At 47.6% G+C, this 21,015-nt stretch overlaps 1 protein-coding gene across 1 annotated transcript; it reads right to left on the bottom strand.

Annotated features, from left to right (window-relative positions):
* Positions 1–109: 109 nt before the first annotated feature.
* TEKTL1 (tektin like 1) lies at positions 110–17,639 on the bottom strand. The gene is made up of 7 exons (XM_056867370.1): positions 17,076–17,639; positions 13,751–13,855; positions 11,138–11,336; positions 8,468–8,634; positions 3,916–4,011; positions 2,761–2,874; positions 110–339 (listed from the first exon to the last, which is right to left on the bottom strand). The coding sequence occupies exons 1-7, from the start codon at positions 17,637–17,639 to the stop codon at positions 139–141; spliced, it is 1,446 nt and encodes a 481-aa protein (XP_056723348.1). The 3' UTR covers positions 110–138.
* Between the last annotated feature and the right edge of the window lie 3,376 nt (positions 17,640–21,015).

Raw genomic sequence — 21,015 nt, 5'->3', positions numbered from 1 at the left:
GGCTAGCCTGGGCCATCCAGGTCAGGGCTGTGATTTCTTTGGGCAAGGAGAATTGCTCCCTCTCTCAAGTTAAGAAGAAATAGTCTGGGCCACTCCAGAGTTTATTTTCTTGATTTCTACATGTATTTGTTGAGCTTCCTAGGAGCAGACTAGATCAAGAGCCTCTTTCAGGCAGGTGCGGGGGTGAATGCGGCGCTGCCGCAGGCGTTTGATGCTGCCATCCACATGGTAGCCAGTCTCCTTGTCGTGAATGCGTTGCTGCAGGTAACACCTGGTGTTGTTGAGGTTCTGAATGTTCTTGGCTGTATCCACTATGGAGCGATCTAACTGTGCGGTGGACTGAGAAGGGAAACAAAGGTAAAAAACTGGTAAGCAGATGCTTGGGAGCAGAAGCGGATGTTCTTAGGCATCAGCTTCACATCCATCAGCTTTGCATCATTTACTCTGCTCTGGTTAGACCTCACCTAGAGTACTGTGTTCAGTTTTGGGCACCACAATTTAAGAAGGATGTAGACAAGCTGGTAAACATCGGGATGTGATGTCACCCCATGGGTCAGGAATGACCTGGTGCTTGCACAGGGGACCTTTACCTTTTAGACAAGCTGGAATGTGTCCAGAGGAGGGCAACAAAGATGGTGAGGAATCTGGAGACCAGGTCCTATGAGGAAAGGCTGAAGTAGCTGGGTATGTTTAGCTTGAAGAGGAAAAGGCTGAGAAGGGACATGATAACCATCTTCAAGTACTTGTAGGGCTGTCATATAGAGGAGGGTGCCAAGTTGTTTTCTGTTGCCCCAGAGGGTCGGACCAAATCCAATGGGTTGAAATTAAATCAAAAGAGTTTCCATCTAGACCTGGGGTGTCAAATTCAATTGTTACGAGGGCTGGATATGACATAAATGTCACTTGGTCAGGCCGGGCCATGCCTCGCCAGTCCAGACTGAGAGGGGGGTGGCTTCCCCAGCTGGCTCGCAGGCCAGATAAGAGCTCTCAAGGGGCCAAATCCGGCCCTCCAGCCTTATATTTGACACCCCTGGTTTAGACATTAGGAAGAATTTGCTAACAGAGTCGTTCCTCAGTGGAACATACTTCCTCGGGAGGTCCTTCCCTGGAGGTTTTTAAGCAGAGGCTAGATGGCCATCTGTCAGCAATGCTAATTCTTTAACCTTAGGCAGTTCATGAGAGGGAGGGCATCTTGGCCATCTTCTGTGCATGGAGCAGGGGTCACTGGGGGTGTGGGGGGGAGGTAGATGTGGATTTCCTGCATTGTGCAGGGGGTTGGACTAGAATGACCCTGGTGGTCCCTTCCTACTCTATGATTTTATAATTCTATGACTTCACATGAACAGTTAGTGCATCTTTAAGGCTGTTAAGCTCCTGTTGTGCTATCACAGATAGATGAATTGTAAAGTGGGGAGCAATTAGAGGACAGACTGTGCTTTCCAGATCAGAGTTCACTGCTCCAAATCACCGCTCTTAACCACTACACCATGCTGGCTCTCATTCTGTACTTCTCGCATTTTATGGCCCTTTGATCCAGCTTTTAACCACTTATTTGCCTTCATTTTCTTGTGTGTGTGGTATGTTTACCTAATGAAGATCCACCTCATTCATTCAACCAAAACTTATGCGCCAAACAAAACCAAAAAAGGCCGCAAGCCTCTGGTTTGTTTTGGCTGTCATTTTGGAATCCAGCCTAAAGCAGCTCACTAGCCACAGTGGCCAGGTAGCCAGATAAACATCTGTTTTTTGCTGCTTACAGAAACAAAAGAGTTGGTGGGCTGTATTCAGGTTGGAGAATCATGTTGCACAGACCTGATATAGGCAAACATCACCAGAGCTGAGAAACAGATTTTGTCAGGTTGAAGCATCAGGGAAATGGTAAACTCTCCTTCCCTGGAGGTTTTTAAGCAGAGGCTAGATGGCCATCTGTCAGCAATTCTGATTCTTTGACCTTAGGCAGATGATGAGAGGGAGGGCATATTGGCCATCTTCTGGGCATGTAGTGGGGGTCACTGGGGTGTGTGGGGGGGGAGGTAGTTGTGAATTTCCTGCATTGTGCAGGGGGTTGGACTAGATTACCCTGGTGGTCCCTTCCAACTCTATGATTCTGTGTGCATTAGTTGGCCTCACCGAGACCCCAAAGAGCCATTGCCAGTCTCAGGAAACTATTTGGGCTGCACGGAATCCAAGGAACGGTTCAGTATGAATGTGTTCCTTGCTGACTTCCACCAATAGGAGAAAGGGGAGCAGAATGATATTCTGCTGAGGTGCCTTGTCACCCTCTGGACCCACGCAGCAACTTTGTCACATCCCACTGGTAGAGTGGCTGTCCTCTGCGAGGGCCAGGGCTTTCTCGCCCCTGGCCCTGGCCTGGTGGAATAATCTCCCTAGTGACATCAGGGACCTTAAGGAGTTCCGCAGGGCCTGTAAAACGGAACTATTCCGCCAGGCCTATAACTGGGGGCAGCCGCAAGTTTATCCATCGTTGCTGCCCTCCTCATCCTGCCCCGCTTTTTGGTATCTGCAGGGGTTGACCTGCCAAAACCCAGTCACACAGGGTGTCTGAGTTGTTTTAAGGCCATCTTGTTACGGTTTTAATATGGTCTTTTAATAACTCGTTTTAATTTCTGTATGGCTTTATGTATTAAAAGGTTGTTGCCTGCCCTGAGCCTGGCCTTGGCTGGGAATCAAGGCGGGCTATAAATTCGAAAAAATAAATAGCTTCTACTCCATCTTGCCATCGTTCCTGTTGCCTTTTACCTGGTTGAGGATTGCAGCTTCGGGGAGCTGCGTCCCCACGTGTCTTTGGTACACCTGCACCATCGGCCGTGTCAGCTTCTCCCGTGTCTCCAAGTACTTCATACTGTCAGGGCCCTGTAGAAGAAAAAGAAGAGTTGGTTTTATATATGCCAACTTTCTCTACCACTTATGGAAGAATCAAACCAGCTTACAATCCCCTTCCCTTCCCCTCCCCACAACAGACACCCTGTGAGGTAGGTGGGGCCGAGAGGGCTGTGACTAGCCCTAAGTCACCCAGCTGGTTTCATGTGTAGGAGTGGGGAAACCAATCCAGCTCACCAGAGTAACCTCTGCCACTCATGTAAAGGAGTGGGGAATCAAACCAGGTTCTCCAGATCAAAGTCCACTGCTCCAAACCACCATTCCTAACAACTACACTACGCTGGCATTTTGAAATGCATGCAGTTTACAAGTTTAGCCTGCTGTTAGGAAGAGACTGACAGGCATTCTTATCACCTGGTAGCCGAAAGAAAGGCTAGGGCTGTTGGTAACAAATATTTTCTTTCATTCTCTGTGCTTCCCAAAGGGGTTTTCCTCATGTTCTAGTCCCAAAACTAGAACATTGTTTTGCAGTAAAAGAACCTGGCTTGGGATGAACGAAAGAATTCTGAGGCTGAATATTATCATGGTTGATTATAGCTCTATAGCATATAGTGCTATAGCAGTCATTTGCAACTGGATTTTCTTGTCAGCACAGGATAATTCAGTTACACCACAACAGCACAATATCCAGTGATGTGTGGACACACTCAGACTGTGAGGTAGGTGGGGCCAAGAGAGCTGTGACTAGCCCAAGGTTACCCAGCTGGCTTCATATGTAGGGGTGGGGAAACAAATCCAGTTCACCAGAATAGCGACAGCCGCTCATGCGAAGGAATGGGGAATCAAACCAGGTTCTCCAGATCAGAGTCCACCGCTCCAAACCACCGCTCTTAACCACTACACCACACTGGCTGGCTGTAAAAGTGAAAGGGGTTGGCAACCAAAGGTGGGTGCTGGGGTGGGAGAAGGTGTGGTTGGGGAGAACAGCATGTCCTCGCCGAATCGAAGCAGTTGGAGGGGAGGATGGATCATGGCACTCTCTCCCACACACACACCCCACCCGAAATTGCTCACCAGGATCATTCCTCGGCTGATCGCCATCTCGTGCATGAAACGCTGGCAGCGGTGCAGGGTGCCGCGTGTTCCTCCCAAGGCCATGTCTAGCCGTTCCTGCGGGAAAGGGGAGGGAGAAAAGGAAGCTCACCCGTGTGATGAAACATTGTTATTATGCTATAACTCTACAGAACTGTGCATTGAAGAGATGCTGCCGCAGGCCAGGACCTGCTTGCTTTCTAGCACCGTGAATGCACTAAAAGGGGAGTACATCAAGCTGGACAGCGAAGAAAGCTGATAGGAAGAAAATAGATTCCTTTGAAATGTGGTGTGGGAGGAGAGTGTTACGGATACCATGGACTGCCGAAAAAACAAATCAATGGGTTATAGATCAAATCAAGCCTGAACTGACCCTAGAAGCTAAAATGACTAAACTGAGGCTATCGTATTTTGGTCACGTCGTGAGATGACAAGAGTCACTGGAATAGACAGTCATGCTAGGCAAAGTCAAGGGCAGCAGGAAAAGAGGAAGACCCTACAAGAGATGGACTGATTCAATAAAGGAAGCCACAGCCCTAAATTTGCAAGATCTGAGCAAGGATGTCAAAGATAGGACATTTTGGAGGACTTTCATTCATAGGGTTGCCATGAGTCGGAAGCGACTTGACGGCACTTAACACACACACATCAAGCATCATAGGAACAGGAACATTAAATTAATCCCAAATTGATTACTCGAGTAAAAGGCAGATGGTTGATTCGTATATTGGTTGCACCCAAAATACATTTTGCATATACCAGCTGCCTTTTGAGGGCATTGAAGGATGAGTAAAGTAACTTACAGTGCAATCCTGAGGAGACTTATTCCAGTCTAAACCCGTTCACTTCAGTGGACTTAGACTGGAGTTGCTCTCCTTAGGACTGTGTTGTTAATGTGAAATAACAAAAGCTGCCAGGCAGTCAAAAGGCAAGGGGGTCTCTTCTATCTTTTCTCTTTCATTTCCTAAGATGGAAGAACACCAGCCTCCAAATAGTCTCCCCAAACAAATAAGCACACCCGTAACTCTCAGCCCTGCCTGAACCTGGCCTTTGCTGATCAACCAACTAAAGATGTTGTTGGTTAATTTGCGGTAGCCCTAGTAAAGCTTGCCAGAGGCTTAGGTTTTCCAAAGCGTGGGTTGTGATTCCATTGTGGTTGCTTGTGGGGTTACGAATCCCTGGCTGCTGCAGGACCAGCTCCTTAAGGCAGGAGAGAAAGTAGCACAGGAAGAGGGGCCTCTTCAGAGCTAGGGAGAGCTTTCAGGGGTGGGAGATGAAATGGCCAGATGCTCCGTTCCTGTGAATTCCAGATCTGGGAGACTACCAGCAGGGGATGCTTTTACTCATGCGCTTCCAGAGGCATTTGATTGGCTGCTGTCAGAAAGAGAATACTCATCCTGATGGGCCCTTGGCCTGGTTCAGCAGCACAGTTCTCATGTCAGGCCTGCGTAGCTTGCAACTAAACAAGTCGAATGCAGACCACTTGCCATGTGTATGGAGTGCCCTCCCACAAAAAAGCATGTTTGTGTGGGATGCACTAAGCAGGCACCAATGTATGGCTGGTAAGCTGTGTTCCGCTTGCTAGGTAGCAGTATGCGCAGGCCTGTCTCATGTTAAGTGGTGCGCTGTGGGGTGGAGGTAGGGTTGCCAGGTCCCTCTTCGCCACTGGCAAGAGGTTTTGGGGCAGAGCCTGAGGAGGACAGGGGAGGGACTTCAGTACCATAGAGTCCAATTGCCAAAGCGGCCATTTTCTCCAGGCAAACTGATCTCTACTGCCTGGAGATCAGTTGCAATAGCAGGAGATCTCCAGCTAGTAACTGGAGGCTTGGTAAACAAAGGTTAGCGTGCTGCAGGATACTCAGCAAACTAGAAACAGCACTTCACAAGCTAGACACAATGATTATAAAGTAGTATTTAATATCATATCCACCACTGATAGTATACAGGCAAAAACATGTGTTGTTAATTATTGCCTTAAAAGTAACACCAAAGAGAGGACTATGCCTTGTTACAAACAAATAACAGTATTATAGGTAAGTCCATGAAAGGGGGTGCCAACCTCCCTTTCTTCCTCAGATATGCTTCTAGCAATTCAGTAGTGCGGTTGTTCTCAACAAAACATGTGTTGTTAATTATTGCCTTAAAAGTAACACCAAAGAGAGGACTATGCCTTGTTACAAACAAATAACAGTATTATAGGTAAGTCCATGAAAGGGGGTGCCAACCTCCCTTTCTTCCTCAGATATGCTTCTAGCAATTCAGTAGTGCGGTTGTTCTCAACAGAAGCCCGGTGATCTTTCTGTTTCAGCGATTAATGCCTTCCTCAGGGACCAACGCTGGCTGATAACACCCCTGACCAGAAGTTATAAACGTTGTTGCAATCCTTTGTTCTAGAGTGTGAGTTGTCCTGCGCATTTGGGGCAGTTCTCACTCAGTATGTATATTGGGCCTAATAAACAACTGCTTTAAACTCTCAACCTCCTACTGTGTTATTGTCATTGGAAATTAATACAATAATACAGACCATTTCATAGGGAGTAGGTAACTCAGGGGGAAGGGCAGGAAACTGGTGTTTAGAAAAGGCAGAGGATGCACAGAGGCCCATCTGCTGTGCCATAAGGCCCTGAAGAGCTTCGCGCTTCCTTTTTTTGGCTACTTTTTGGAAGGATCTGGTGTGACTGTTAGGGTTGCCAGGTCCCTCTTTGCCACCGGCGGGAGATTTTTGGGGCGGAGCCTGAGGAGGGCGGGGTTTGGGGAGGGGAGGGACTTCAATGCCATAGAGTTCAATTGCCAAAGCAGCCATTTTTCTCCAGGCGATCTGATCTCTATCGGCTGGAGATCAGTTGAATTAGCAGGAGATCTCCTGCTACTACCTGGCAGTTGGCAACCCTAGTGACTGTGCATATGCAGAGAGAGCAAGGGTGGCACCCCCGCAAATTCTAAGACAATGTGCTACTAGATGATTGTTCTTGGCTGACGGTCTTCGGGACAACTTGCTTACCACCAAATTTTGGATTAAAAGCTATAGTTGCCTCATAACTTTTGGAGCTGATGAAAGCCTTTGAAACATGCACCAATGACTAGCTCCTTTGTTTCTTTCCTTTGGATTTAATTTGTTACTACGGACTTTTAGAACTTGAGACTTGGACTTCTATGACGGGAACTTCCCGTTCGTCTTTGACTCTAACTTTCAATATTGGGAGCAATTTGCCCCGTGCTTCTCTGGTTCATGTTTATATTGAATGTTTGTGCTGAGCATGTTTATATTTGTTTCTTTTCTGTACTGTTTATGCATGAGGTAATGCTGTTCAGCATAATATATGATTTCTGTTAAATTTCCAGTGTGGTTTTGTATTTGAGCCCTCGTGCCGCCACTACCTGGCAGTTGGCAACCCTAGTGACTGTGCATATGCAGAGAGAGCAAGGGTGGCACCCCCTTTGTGCATGCATGCTGACAGGAGCAGAAGGATAGCGAGACAGTCACTCAGCAGCGGAGAGAACTCATTTCCAGCACAGGCAGGTTCAGAGACTCCTGGCTCTGCCTCTCCGTGTCACATGACTGATGTAATGCGAGTTTCTGTCACAGCTGAGTGGGTTTGCATGCTGAGTGGGTCCCATGCTGCCTGGTGTGGTTGAAGGTGGCTCCCGGGTCTGGAAAGGTTGAAGACCATTGGTGTGTGTGTGTGGTTTGTTTGGATTTTTTGCTATCAAGTCACATCTGACCTATGGCGACCCCTGGTGGGGTTTTCAAGGCAAGATACGTTCAGGAGTGATTTGCCATTGCCTGGCTCTGCTTCACGACCCTGGTATTCCTTGGAGGCCTCCCATCCAAATGCTAGCCAGGGCCGACCCTGCTTAGCTTCTGAGATCAGACGAGATCAGGCTAGCCTGGCCTATCCAGGTCAGGGCCGATCTATATTCGACAGCCTTACTGGGAGATGAGACAAATGCATGGAGAACAGGATTATAAATAGCCATTTGCCACGGTAGCTACATGGAAGCCAGTGTGCTTCTGAATACCAGTTGGTGATGGACGACGGTGCAGCAGGGCTTTTGTCCTCATGCCCCGCTTCCTGGATGGTAACTGCTTAGCTAGTTATAGGATTCTGGGCTAGAAGGAAATTGGATCAGATCTACCAGGGCTACTCTGATGTTCACCTAGCCTCATATTGTCTACCCTAGCTGGTGGCAGCTCTTCTGGGTCTCAGGCGGTGGTTGTAGGAAGGACCTCTTTCTACTGGAGGTCCTTGGTAGTTGGAGATACCAGGGACCAGACACAGGGCCTTCTGCCCTGAGCTGTGTCCCCCGTCCCCCTCCCCATTTGCTAGGGCATAAAAAATGGAGAACAATTTCATCAGGTTTGAGAACTGGAACTGTAGAAGACAAGTCATGCCCTGAATGCTGGGGCTGAACCTTAGCATGGGAAACAAATTCCTGGGGCCAGTTCCTTGCATCCGCAAGTGCGTGCAAGCCTGAACACATGTGCGGTGTGGCAAATCTCTCCATGGGGTGTGTGTGTGAGGCTTCTCAATACCTTGTGACAGAGAGTCTCGTCCCTCTTGCCTTGCAAGCTGTTCTCGATGGTGTTGTGGGCTGTGTTGCGGGTGTCCTGTGCCTCTTTGATAGCTTCGTGCACCTTCAGCATCACGTCCTTGGAAACAAAGGTGAGGCGCCGCGCTTCATCAATAGCTGCCGAACAGTCTGGAGGGTGGGAATGGGGGGGGAGAGGAGAGGGGAAGTGATCTGGTCTCGAGCCTGGGGTTGGTTTGTTGAACTCTGTGACTGACGACACACCCAGCTTGATTTTACCACTTTCCTTCTGTAAGCGCCAAACCGCACAAGACACCAAGAGTTCTGCATCGAGAGCTCCCAAGATTATTATTTTTTAAGAACATATGCACAGTTCTCTGACTCAGATTGAAACAGAGAAGAAGATAAGTTGGTTTTTTATATGCCGACTTTCTCTACCACTTAAGAATCAAACTAGCTTACAATCACCCTTCCCCTCCCCTCAACAGACACACTGAGAGGCGGGTGGGGCTGAGAGAGCTGTGACTAGCCCAAGGTCACCCAGCTGTGACTAGCCCAAGGTCACCCAGCTGGCTTTGTGTGTAGGAGTGGGGAAACAAATCCCATTCACTAGATTAGTCTCTGTCGGTCATGTGGAGGAGTGGGGAATCAAACCCGGTTCTCCAGATCAGAGTCCACCGCTCCAAACCACCACTCTTAACCACTACACCACGCTGGCTAGCTGTAGCTGTACCAGAGGAGCAGGGAGGGTTAAGCCTCCCTATCATGCTGACTTGACATGACCCCACAGAGCAGCTAGGTTGGACATAGAAAGTTGCCTTTTATTGAGTCTGACCGCTCGTCTCTCTGTATCAGTGGTCTTCAGCCCATGGGTTTTTTTTGGGGGGGGGGGGTCACAAGCAATGCCATTCTAAGCAGAGTGACGCCCTTTCAAGTCTGTAGAAGTCAGAGACATTATAATCACAGAATAGAGTTGGAAGGGACAACCAAGGTCATCTAGTCCAACCCCCTGCACAATGCAGGAAATTTACGACTATTTCCTCCCCCACACCCCCAGTGGCCCCTATTCCATGCCTAGAAGATGGGGAAAAAAACCCTCCAGGATCCCTGGCCAATTTGGCCTGGAGGAAAATTGTTTCCTGACCCCAAAGTGGGCATGGAAGAAAGGGCCACGAGAGCCAAACACTGATTCAAACCTTCCTGCCCTCCCTCTCATGATCTGCCTAAGGTCGTAGAATCAGCATTGCTGACAGATGGCCATCTAGCCTCTGCTTAAAAACCTCCAGGAAAGGAGAGCCCACCACCTCCTGAGGAAGTTGCTCTAACTGTCAGAAAGTTCTTCCTAATGTTTAGAAGGGTGTAACTGCTTGGGGTGGCACTGAGCCCAAGAGGTGGTTTCGAGTCAGGAAAACAACATGGTTTGGAAGGCATGCTCTTCTGCTCCCCCAGTCCTCCCACATCATGGTCCTGATCTGAATCTGATCCGGTACACCTGCCGTTTAAGAAAATACATGCAAATGCTTAGGAGCTCTACACACCCAGAACTTCCAGCATCTCATCTAGGTGGGCCCTGACATGCTGCCCATTAGAGAATCAACTCCTGTTTAAAGGAAAGTAACTGTTGACTTCCCTGTTGGCCATATTTCTCCACTGCTATTGCTCTGAAAGAGCCACACATAAGCATGGAAGTTGTGTCCGCACCATTATCCTGTGTCCCATTTTGTTTTCCTTCTGGGTTCCCCCCCCCCCGCCCCGCGTATCCCTGTCTGTGAGTTTTCAGTGATACACCGCATGCTAATATCAGCACAGAAATAAAGATGGACAAGATACGCCAGCTGGGTGCATAAGGCAGGCTGGGATTCTTTCTTGCAGGACAGTCCCCTGATGAAGGACCCTGGCCTGTCTCTGGATGCATGAAGTTGGTGCAGTTATTCATCAGCAGTACTACTTGTAAATAGGTATACTAACACATGAAGCTGCCTTGTACTGAATCAGACCCTCGGTCCATCACAGTCAGTACTATCTACTCAGACCAGCAGCGGCTCTCCAGGGTCTCAGGCAGGGGTCTTTCACATCACCTACTTGCCTGGTCCCGTTAACTGGAGATGCCGGGGATTGAACCTGGGACCTTCTGAATGCCAAGCAGAGGCTCTACCACTGAGCCACGGCCCCTTCCCTCAATTCATAAACTCTGAAACTAAATTAAAAGCATTGCACATTAAATCAGCATTATTTATTCAGGATGAGGAAATTCTGCTTTCCTTATATTTTTCCTCTTCTTATTTGAGCAGATAATATCTAGTCTTCTATCAAAAATAAAACAGCTGTGTTGCTGAACACCTTTAGAAAGACAGACAGTGACACTTCTCTCATCCAGCAATTCTGATCACCCAACAGAAGAAGACCATAATGATGGCAGACCAACCCAGGCATACTAGATGGCCATTGTCAAGCATTAAGCATGCAGGGACTATGTAACCCATTTTTTAAAAATTCCACCCTTCCTCCAATAAGCTCAGGGCAGCTTAGATAGTTCTCCTCTCTCTGCACAACAGCCCAGTGATTCTGGGGAAGTTGATGCGGTGGCCTAATTTCCTTTGAGTTGCTATGCATTTGTGGTTTCCTGTGTCTTTCCCCCCTTTTCTTACAGAAGTGTGGGGGCCTTTTTTCTTACCTGGTGTGAAAGGTCCGATGGGGTCCGACACGGGTGTCTCGTTTCGCTCTACCCAGGGGGACGAGGGCCGGCTGAGCCCGAGCCAGGAGTCACGGCCAGCCCCTAGGAGAACCATGCGCAGGGGATGCGGCAGCAGGTCCAGCACGCGACTGCGTTCATCACTTGCTGTCTGCAGGGCTTGCCGACACGTGCCTAACGCCTGCACAATCCAAGGCATTCGTGAAGGGGAAACCAAATCAACAATCTTGCCTTCTCCCAACCCCCCAACCCCCCATTGTGCCTCAAAGAAATATAATGCGCAGATCCGATTACAGCAGGAATGGGTGAGAAAGCCCGTATGCCAACTAATGGAGTACATAGAATCATAGAGTTGGAAGGGACCACCAGAGTCATCTAGTACAACCCCCTACACAATGCAGGAAATTCACAACTCACTTCCTCTCACACACCCAGTGACCCCTCCTCCATGCCCAAAAGATGGCCAAGATGCCCTCCCTCTCATGATCTTCCTAAGGTCATAGAATCAGCATTGCTGACAGATGGCCATCTAGCCTCTGCTTAAAAATCTCCAATGAAGGAGCGCTTACCACCTCCTGAGGAAGCCTGTTCCACTGAGGAACCACTCTAACTGTTAGAAAGTTCTTCCTAATGTCTAGATGGAAACTCTTTTGATTTAATTTGAACCCGTTGGTTCTGGTCCGACCTTCTGGGGCAACAGAAATCAACTCGGCACCATCCTCTATATGACAGCCCTTCAAGTAGTTGAAGATGGTTATCATATCACATGGGGCGTGGCCTCCCCTTAGTGTTGCCTCCTAGCACTGATATTTATTTGAGCCTCTGAATGTGGGGGTCCCTTTAGTTGCCTTCCCCCCACCCCAACAAGTCACATCTGACTTATGGCAACCGCGTAGGGTTTTCAAGGCAAGAGACTTGGGGGTGGTTTGCCATTGCCTGCCTCCGCATCACATTCCCAGTATTCCTTGGATTTCTCCCATCCAAATACTAACCAGGGTCGAGGCTGAGAGTGTGTGACTGGCCCAAGGTCACCCAGCAAGCTTCTATGACGCAAGTGAGGATGTGAACCTGTTTTTGCCCAGGTCCTAGTTCAACACCTTAACCACTACTCCATGCTTGCTCATAGTTGTCGTGTGTGTGTGTGTGTAAAGTGCCGTCAAGTCACAGCCGACTTATGGCGACCCCTTTTGGGGTTTTCATGGAAAGAGACTAACAGGTGGTTTGCCAGTGCCTTCCTCTGTATAGCAACCCTGGTCTTCCTTGGTGGTCTCCTATCCAAATACTAACCAGGGCTGACCCTGCTTAGCTTCTGAGATCTGATGAGATCAGGCTAGCCTGGGCCATCCAGCTGGTAGCTATTAATAGAAATCTTCTTGAATTTGCTGACTCCTCTCTTAAATCCATCTATGCATGTGGCTATTGCCACATCCCCTGGCAGTGAATGTCATGATTTAATTACTTGTTGAGTAAAGAGGTCCTTTCGTCGATCCTGAATTGCCCATAATGGGACTGGGTGCCCCTAATATTATCAGAGAGAGGGGAAAACATTATTTCTGGGTACTTGGCCTGACTATGCCCCATCCTGCCGCATAGTTTTATAAGGAAGCGTGGAAGTTACACCTTGGGCGCTTTCACACATCCCGAACAATCCACTTTCAATCCACTTTGCAGTTGCATTTGACTATGTGAAACAGCAAAATCCACTTGCAAACTATCGTTAAGGTGCATTGAAAGTGCATTATTCAGCCTGCATGAAAATGCCCCTTGATTCCTCTCCAGTTTATAATGTGCCAGCAATGAGTTGGCAGCTGTATGACATGCAAAAGACATGTGGCCTTTGCCTGTTAAGGATCAGCTGAAAAAGCCACCACATTCTGGCTTTTGCAAGCCCTCTATGGTGATTTCCAGTGATCTGGAATGATATGGGAATCACATCATCTTCTCAGCAGCCAATAGAGTTCAAAGAACGAGTTAAGAAATCATTCAGTCTGTATGGTGACTGAGGAGCCAGCAGTATGCTGGAACCTCAAGACTGTGTTGCAGGTAAATCTCCCAAATATATTGTTATTTCCTCTATTAGAAGAGGAAGAGGAAGAGGAGGAGGAGTTAGTTTTTATATACCGATTTTCTCTACCACTTAAGGAAGACTCAAACTGGCTTACAGTCAGCTTCCCTTCCCCTCCCTACAACAGACACCCAGTGAGTTAGGTGGGGCTGAGACTAGCCCAAGGTCACCCAGCTGGCTTCATGTGTAGGAGTGTGTGGGGGGGGAAATCCCGTTCACCAGATTAGCCTCTGCCACTCATGTGGAGGAGTGGGGAATCAAACCCGGGAATCAAACCCAGACTCCACCACTCCAAACCACAGCTCTTAGCCACTACACCACGCTGGCTTATTATAGCTGATAGTCAATGTGTTTTATTTCTTCTGTCTTTTTTTTTAATACCACCAAAAATTGACTTTGGATGTGGGCAAGTCCAAAGCACCGATGACATCTCCTTTGTGATCCAGATTCACTTGTTTATTTGGTGAAACCCCGCTGCTGCTTCTCCCCCCACCCATTGCCAGTTGGAATTGTGGACTTCTGTTTCCTACCTTAAGGTGATCCTCTGACATGGCCATCGCCCCCTCTAGCTTGACCTTCTGTCTTAGTAACTCCTTCTTCTCCCATTTCATCAAGGCGTCCACTTTGTCAGGTACCTGAAAATGAGGGAGGAGAGCAAGGTGGATTGTCTATGGGGAACAGGAGAGCGATGTGATTTACTCATGTAGGGCCCAGCTAGCTGGCATCCACTTATGCTCTTGGTTTGACACTACAGTGCTCCACCAGAAGTCTCCCTGGAAAAGCTGTGCTGTGCATCTTTTCCCTCGGTCTGTTCTGAAAACGAAGACCTGCAGGGTGATGGTGTGAATGAAGAATCCATGGGACTTGTATTATAGCTTGTCTTCATCCTTCCCCCCACATGCACCCCCGATTCACTGACGGATGAAGCTGCCTTATACTGAGTCAGTCCCACTAGTCTATCAAGAACAGTATTGTCTACTGACTGGCAGGAGTTCTCCAGGGTCTCGGGCTTTTCACATCCCCTGCTATCAGATCCCTTCAACTGGAGATTCCGGGGATTGGGACCTTCTGCATGTCAAGCAGAAGCTCAACCGCTGAGCTACAGTCCCTTTGCCTATGTAGCGCACATAACTTCTGTAAAAGAATGTGTACTGCTACTACTATTGTATTCGGATACCACTTTGTTTTTCTGTGGGGGTGTTGTGTGTGTTAAGTGCCGTCAAGTCGCTTCCGACTCATGGCGACCCTATGAATGAAAGTCCTATGAATGAAAGTTCTGTGGGGGGTTTGGGTTAAAAGAACAGATGACTAAAGTGGGGAGAAATGTAAAGATTTATAATTTATAATATCCCCAAGAGAGCCAATTGAGAGGATTTTTTGTTCTCTCATAAAACTGAGGGTCATCCATTGAAGCTGATTGGCAGTAGGTTCAGAACAGACTAATGAAAGCACTTTGAACAATTCAGAATTAAGGAACTCCCAGCCACAAGGTGTGTTGATGACCGCTAGTTTAGATGCTTAAAAAAATTATGTCTTGACAAGGCAGTGTGGTGTAGTGGTTAGAAGTGGCAGACTCTAATCTGGAGAACCAGGTCTGATTCCCCACTCCTCCACTTGAAGCCTACTGGGTGGCCTTGAGCTAGTCACAGTTCTCTCCGAACTCTCAGCCCCACCTACCTCACAAGGTGTCTGTTGGGAGAGGAAGGGAAGGAGATTGTAAGCTGGTTTGATTCTCCTTAAGGTAGAGAAAAGTGGGGTATAAAAACCTACTCTTCTTCTTCTACTAGTTGACGTCCTACTAACAGGAGATGCCAGGGCCTGAGCCTGAGATCTTTCGTTGGTAACGTAAGCTCTCCTGCTGTGCCACTGCCATTGATTGGGGAAGGGCAGTAGCTCAGTGGTAGAGCATCTGCTTGGCATGAAGAAGGTCCCAGGTTCAATCCCCAGCATCTCCAGTTAAAGGGACTAGGAAGGAGGTGATGTGAAAGACCGCAGCCTGAGACCCTGGAGAGCTGCTGCCGGTCTGAGTAGACAATATTGACTTTGATGGACCAAGAGTCTGATTCATTATAAGGCGGCTTCATGTGTGTTCACTATTAGGCATGACAGCTAAATGGAACTTCAGTGCTAAATTGTGGTAAACCTGTGATTACCAAATTCTGTGGACAGACAGCAGGGGAAAGCCATCACTTTCATGCCCTGCTGTCCTAGCGACACCTGGACAGCTGTAGTTGGAAAGGGAACGCTAGACCCAGTGAACCTTTGATTGTCAGTCTGGTTGGTCTACGACAGTGGTGCTCACTCTGCAGCTCTTGGAGAGCCACATTCGCTATTACCATCAACCAAAAGAGTCACATTTACTTCCATCCCTGGCACAAAGCCTGTACCGTGGGGAGGCTCGCCGCTTATACATTCCTCTGGTGGCAGCCATTTCAAGGTGGGAACCATCTGCCAACTACAAGCCCTATTAAGCAAGGGTTCACTTCCCTGGAATATAGGGCAGATGCCACATAGGGGAACAGTATTCAGAAGATCCTGCAGATGGCATGCCAAAGAACCACATATGGCTCCCAAGCCAGCAACTGAGTGCCATTGGGGCACAGTCCTCCCATGGTGTATGGCAGTTTCTGGGTTCAGTTCCTGGACATGCCCCTGTCAAGGGGAGAAACAGCAGGTAGCACACCTTTGCAAGTGAGCAGCAGCTTAGTGGTAGAGCTCATGCCTTGTTTTACAAAATGTATATCCCGCCTTTCTGCCCACTCCAGGGCCAGCAAGGCAACGATCAAATTAAAACATACATGATAGAAGCACATTTTAACACTATTAAAATCCACCTTCCCCACTTACAAAAGTTTCCTGGTTCAGTCCCTGGTATGTCCTGTCCTAAAATCACTTGATTTTAGCTAGTAGAGCTGGTAAAGCTATCCTAGTCAGGGACGCTGAGAGTTGCTGTCTGTCAGCATGGAGTTAGATGTTCCATTGATATGACTGCGCATAAGGCAGCGTCATATGTGATCTTATCCAGGAAGTCTTATGTTCTTGTTAAGGCATAAGTAACTACACTCCTGTGCAGACATGCCCTTAAGAAAGAACACTTAGCATTCCCATGTAATGCAATGTGTGGAATAAGCAGTTTAACCATTATCTCATTATATAGCTGGCTTTGATTGTGATCCTCCTGGACAATATCAGAGATAGTGTTAAAAAGACTGTTTTTAGTTTTTTAAGAATGCCTGCATTATCTAGGGTTGCCAGGTCCCTCTTTGCTACCAGTGGGAGGTTTTTGGGGAGGAGCCTGAGGAGGGCGGGGTTTGGGGAGGGTCGTGACTTCAACGCCATAGAGTCCAATTGCCAAAGCGGCCATTTTCTCCAGGTGAACTGATCTCCATTGGCAGGAGATCTCCAGCTAGTACCTGGAGGTTGGCAACCCTAGCCTTATCGTTTATTCCCTATGGTGAAGCACCATGTGCCTAGGGAGGCAAGATACACATCCACAATAGGGTTGCCAACTTCCAGCTACTACCTCGAGATCTCCTGCTATTACAACTGATCTCCAGTTGATAGAGATCAGTTCACCTGGTAAAAAAGGCCCCTTTGGCAATTGGACATTGACATTGAAATCCCTCCCCTCCCCAACCCCCACCCTCCTCAGGCTCTGCCCCAAAAACCTCCCGCCGGTGGCAAAGAGGGACCTGGCAACCCTAATCCACAGGCTTGTGGGTTTTGTTCTTGGCCCAGGGATTCGATAGATGGTTGTCCCACACGACCAAGTGCTTGGGAGAGTGACGATGACACGGCTTTGCTGGTTAGTGAGTAGCGGTCAGGTTCAATAGTCATGTGCAATAGCTGTCTCACCTTCTCCAACATTGGTCTGTGCTCCCGGATGGCTTGGGTTTGCTTGTTAGTAAGGAGGGTTTGGCGAATCTTGGCCAGTGTGTTGTCGAGCCGTTCTCTCTCGCGCACCAGGGATTTGAACTGCTCGTTGATCTCGATCAGGGCCTGGCGCAGGCGGCTCACCACCTGGCGGGTCTCCCGGGCGTACTGAGTCATAAATTCGTTGTTCTTGGTGTTGAAGAAATCTCGGAAGCAGGGCAAGGCCATCTTGCCGACCCACGGGGGAGGCTTGATTTTGCTCTTCCACAGGGTCACCCCGGGTCCTTCGGGCGGCTTCCTCTTCACCTCCCCGCTTGCCGACACATCCAGCTTGAATTTCCAGGTGTCCTTCCTCAGCTTCAACTCGTAGGGTGTCTCCTCGGGCTGGCCTGGGGCCCGGGTGGGCCTCCAGAGGTCGAGGGCTTCCTTCCCGTAGTACTGCGTCAGCTCGTTGGCTTTCCGCACGGTTCCGCTGTTTTCCTTGTGCCATTTTTCTGAGCCGACCTGACCCCTCAGCAGGTGGGCAGGAGGTGCCACAGCTGCCATTGTGCTGTTGCTGCTGGGTAAGAGGAACAGATATTGCACTGTGATCATGGTGTATGGAAAGAGGATGCCACCGCAGTGCAAGATGCAAGAGAGAGTGGGCTACCTAAGAAGAACTCAGGTCCAAGTTTGGTAGAACATGGGAGTCATGGTAAATGGTATCGTGGTCTGGGGAGGGGCTGTGGCTCAGTGACAGAGCAGCTGCCTGGCGTGCAGAAGGTCCCAGGTTCAATCCCCGGCATCTCCAGTTAAAGGGACTAGGCAAGCAGGTGATGTGAAAGACTTCAGCCTGAGACCCTGGAGAGCCGCTGCCGGTCTGAGTAGACAATACTGACATCGATGGATTCAGTATATGGCAGCTTCATGTGTTGGAAGGGGAAGGGATCACACAGACCAGATGGGCAAGCTGACAGTGACCTTTTTTGTTTGTTTGTTTGTTTTGCTGTCAAGTAACAGCTGACTTACGACAACCCCATGGGGTTTTCAAGGCAAGAGATGATCAGAGGTGGTTTGCCATTGCCTGCCTCTGCATAGCAAACCTGGACTTCCTTGGTGGTCTCCCATCCAAGTGCTAATGAGGGCCAGCCCTGCTTAACTTCTGAGTACTGACAAGATCGGGCTAACTAGTGACCCTTTCGCCTGCTAAAATGCTAGTGGCCTGCACGCATCACCTACAAAGGCATGGAATACCCCCGTGAAAAACCAACCCCTGCTCTTATCTCCAGCCCACGGCAACTAGGGTTGAAGGGAACTTGAAGGAAGCTTGAAAGTTTTCCAAGCGCCGGCAACTCCAATGCTAGTTTGGGAGGCTTCTCCTTTGGGGCATGTGTGCAACAACATTCACATCTCAGTAGAAAAGAAATAACCCAACTGTAACCCCTTTCATAACCTCAAAATAGCTTTGACCTCCCTCCGGTTTCAAACCATGCCAACAGCTTGGATAGCTGGACGTTACTCCTGAACACCATGGAGCCGCTCCAGAGGACCTAACTCATTACACCTTATTCTGTCCTCTTTACAAAGAGCCCAGACTTAAATTCCTCGGAGCAATTCTAAAGGGCCTAAATCTTTCTCCAGATTCAGAGAAGATGCTCTTTCTCCTTTCAAATGCCAATTCTGATGTTACCTACAAAGTGTCACTGGGGGTTACCACACTTGTATTCCCAGCGATGTATTAAGAGTTTGGAAATGTTATAAAAAATACTGTTCGCACTTTCTATGTATTCCCAGCGATGTATTAAGAGTTTGAAAACATTATAAAAAATACTGTTCGCGCTTTGGCCCCTTTAGCTGTGAAGATGTCTTCCAACCATTTATAAGCCATAGTATCCAAAAACCCTTTTAAAGCGATGTTTTTTATAACATTTTCAATCTCTTAATACATTGCTGGGAATACCTAGTATGGTAACAGCCACTCCTTGCTTTAGCAGCTAAGAAGATCCAAGCTAAAGCTGTTTCTAATCAGGGAACTTAACATATTTAAATACTAGTTTCTTGTGGGTCAGACTGTTTCAAAGTTATTTTAATGTTATTTCATGACATTTTATGTTATTTTAATGTTTTGTATAGTGGATTGTGATGGCCTTCGGCCACAGACAATAAACTTTATCACTCACTCAACCCAACTTAAGTTCTAAAATTGGTGGCAAAACTCAAGTCTGAGGCAGGCGGATGGGGTTAGAGAAATCAGTGTTGCAGATGTGGGGATTCAGATTTTACAAATTCTTAAAATTTGGAATTCAGCTTTTTAACGTTTTGAATGTTGGCAGGCTAATAAAACAGAACACTGGCCCTACCGTGTCACATGAAACCAGCCCCAAATCTCTGCCCCTGCCTTGTCATATGCTCAGCACTTTTCACATTGGAAAGGCAGTGTGGTGTAGTGCTTAGAGTGTCAAGCTAGAATAAGGGACACTCAGGTTCAAATCTCTCTGCCATAAATGCTCACCGGGTGACCTTGGGCCTAATTTTCTTCATAGGGTGCCGGTTGTGAGGTTAACATGGAGGGGAGAACCACGTGGTAAGTTGCTTTGGGTAGCCATTGGGGAAAGGGTGGGATCAAAATAAATACATCTGACCCTTTTGAATCCTAGTGGCCATCAACCTCTGCTGTTCTCTTGCCCTTTTCATCCCTTGCTTCTGTTTATTCCTTTGCCACTATTGGCTCTAGCCTCGGTTTTGGAGAATCTCATTCTGCATTTCATGCTGCTTTCCTTCCCCTGTAGTTGGGCATTGGGTACACATCTGGCTACAACACCACCTGTCACTTAGTGACAGCTGCAGGGCGATTGTGCCTGAAAAAGCCTTAAAGACAGACTGAACAAGTTCTGTTTTCAGCCCCATTACTGGAGGGATGTGGGCATGGATCTAAATCCCTTTGCCATATATTTTCCCGCCTTCTTGCCGAAAGGTTCACAGGATGCTGTCAAGCACACAAAGGTATATTGCTTGGAAGTTTGCTTTAAGCCAGAGGTTGTCGCAAGTGGTCAAGATCCAGCTGCCTGCTCAAGAAAGATTCTTGCAGAAATCAACTACCTTTGTTGTAAAGTGCCATCAAATCAGACCTGACTTATGGCGACCCCAGCAAGGGGCTTTCAAGGCAAATGATTAAGCAGAGGTGGTTTGCCATTGCCTTCCTCTGCAGTAGGGTTGCCAACCTCCAGGTACTAGAAAAAGAAACCAGTATCACTCAATATACTACAAATTCTATTAAATACTAAGTGCATACATGAAAAACAAACACAACGAGATTACAACAATAAACGCATTATATACAAGGTAAGTCAATAAGCAGTGAACTGCAAAATGTGTAATACAAGCATAATAGCTATCTCCAAAGAACTGAGCGTCAGTCCAATATACAAAGGAAGAACACAGTCTTCTTGTCCAAACTAGGACAGTTGCTCCGAGGTAGGTAGCAATAAAGTCCAAAGTAAACAGCAAAAAGGAAACGCTATTCCGGATATTCTGTCGCGCTTTCACCAAAGCATAGCTTCATCAGCCTCAATTCTAATAGAACTCACGTATTTGGGAGGTTTACAATCTTGTTAGTTATCCATGTCCCAAACAAGTTGGAAAATAATTCTTAGAATATGTAGATTTTTAATATTTTAGGTATAAATTTTTGCAATTTTTAATATTAATTGTTTTTAGCTCCCACAAAGAGATTGGGCTGCTAATATTTCAAAGTCATCCTTAAAGCTTAAAGATGACTTTGAAATATTAGCAGCCCAATCTCTGTGGGAGCTAAAAACAATTAATATTAAAAATTGCAAAAGTTTATACCTAAAATACTAAAAAATACTAACAAGATTGTAAACCTCCCAAATACGTGAGTTCTATTAGAATTGAGGCTGATGAAGCTATGCTTTGGTGAAAG

The sequence above is a fragment of the Euleptes europaea genome, chromosome 1, assembly GCF_029931775.1.
Source record: "Euleptes europaea isolate rEulEur1 chromosome 1, rEulEur1.hap1, whole genome shotgun sequence".
NCBI classification, from domain to species: Eukaryota; Metazoa; Chordata; class Lepidosauria; order Squamata; family Sphaerodactylidae; genus Euleptes; species Euleptes europaea.
Note: the sequence above shows the minus strand (reverse complement) of the source record. Positions and strands in the feature narration are given on the sequence as shown.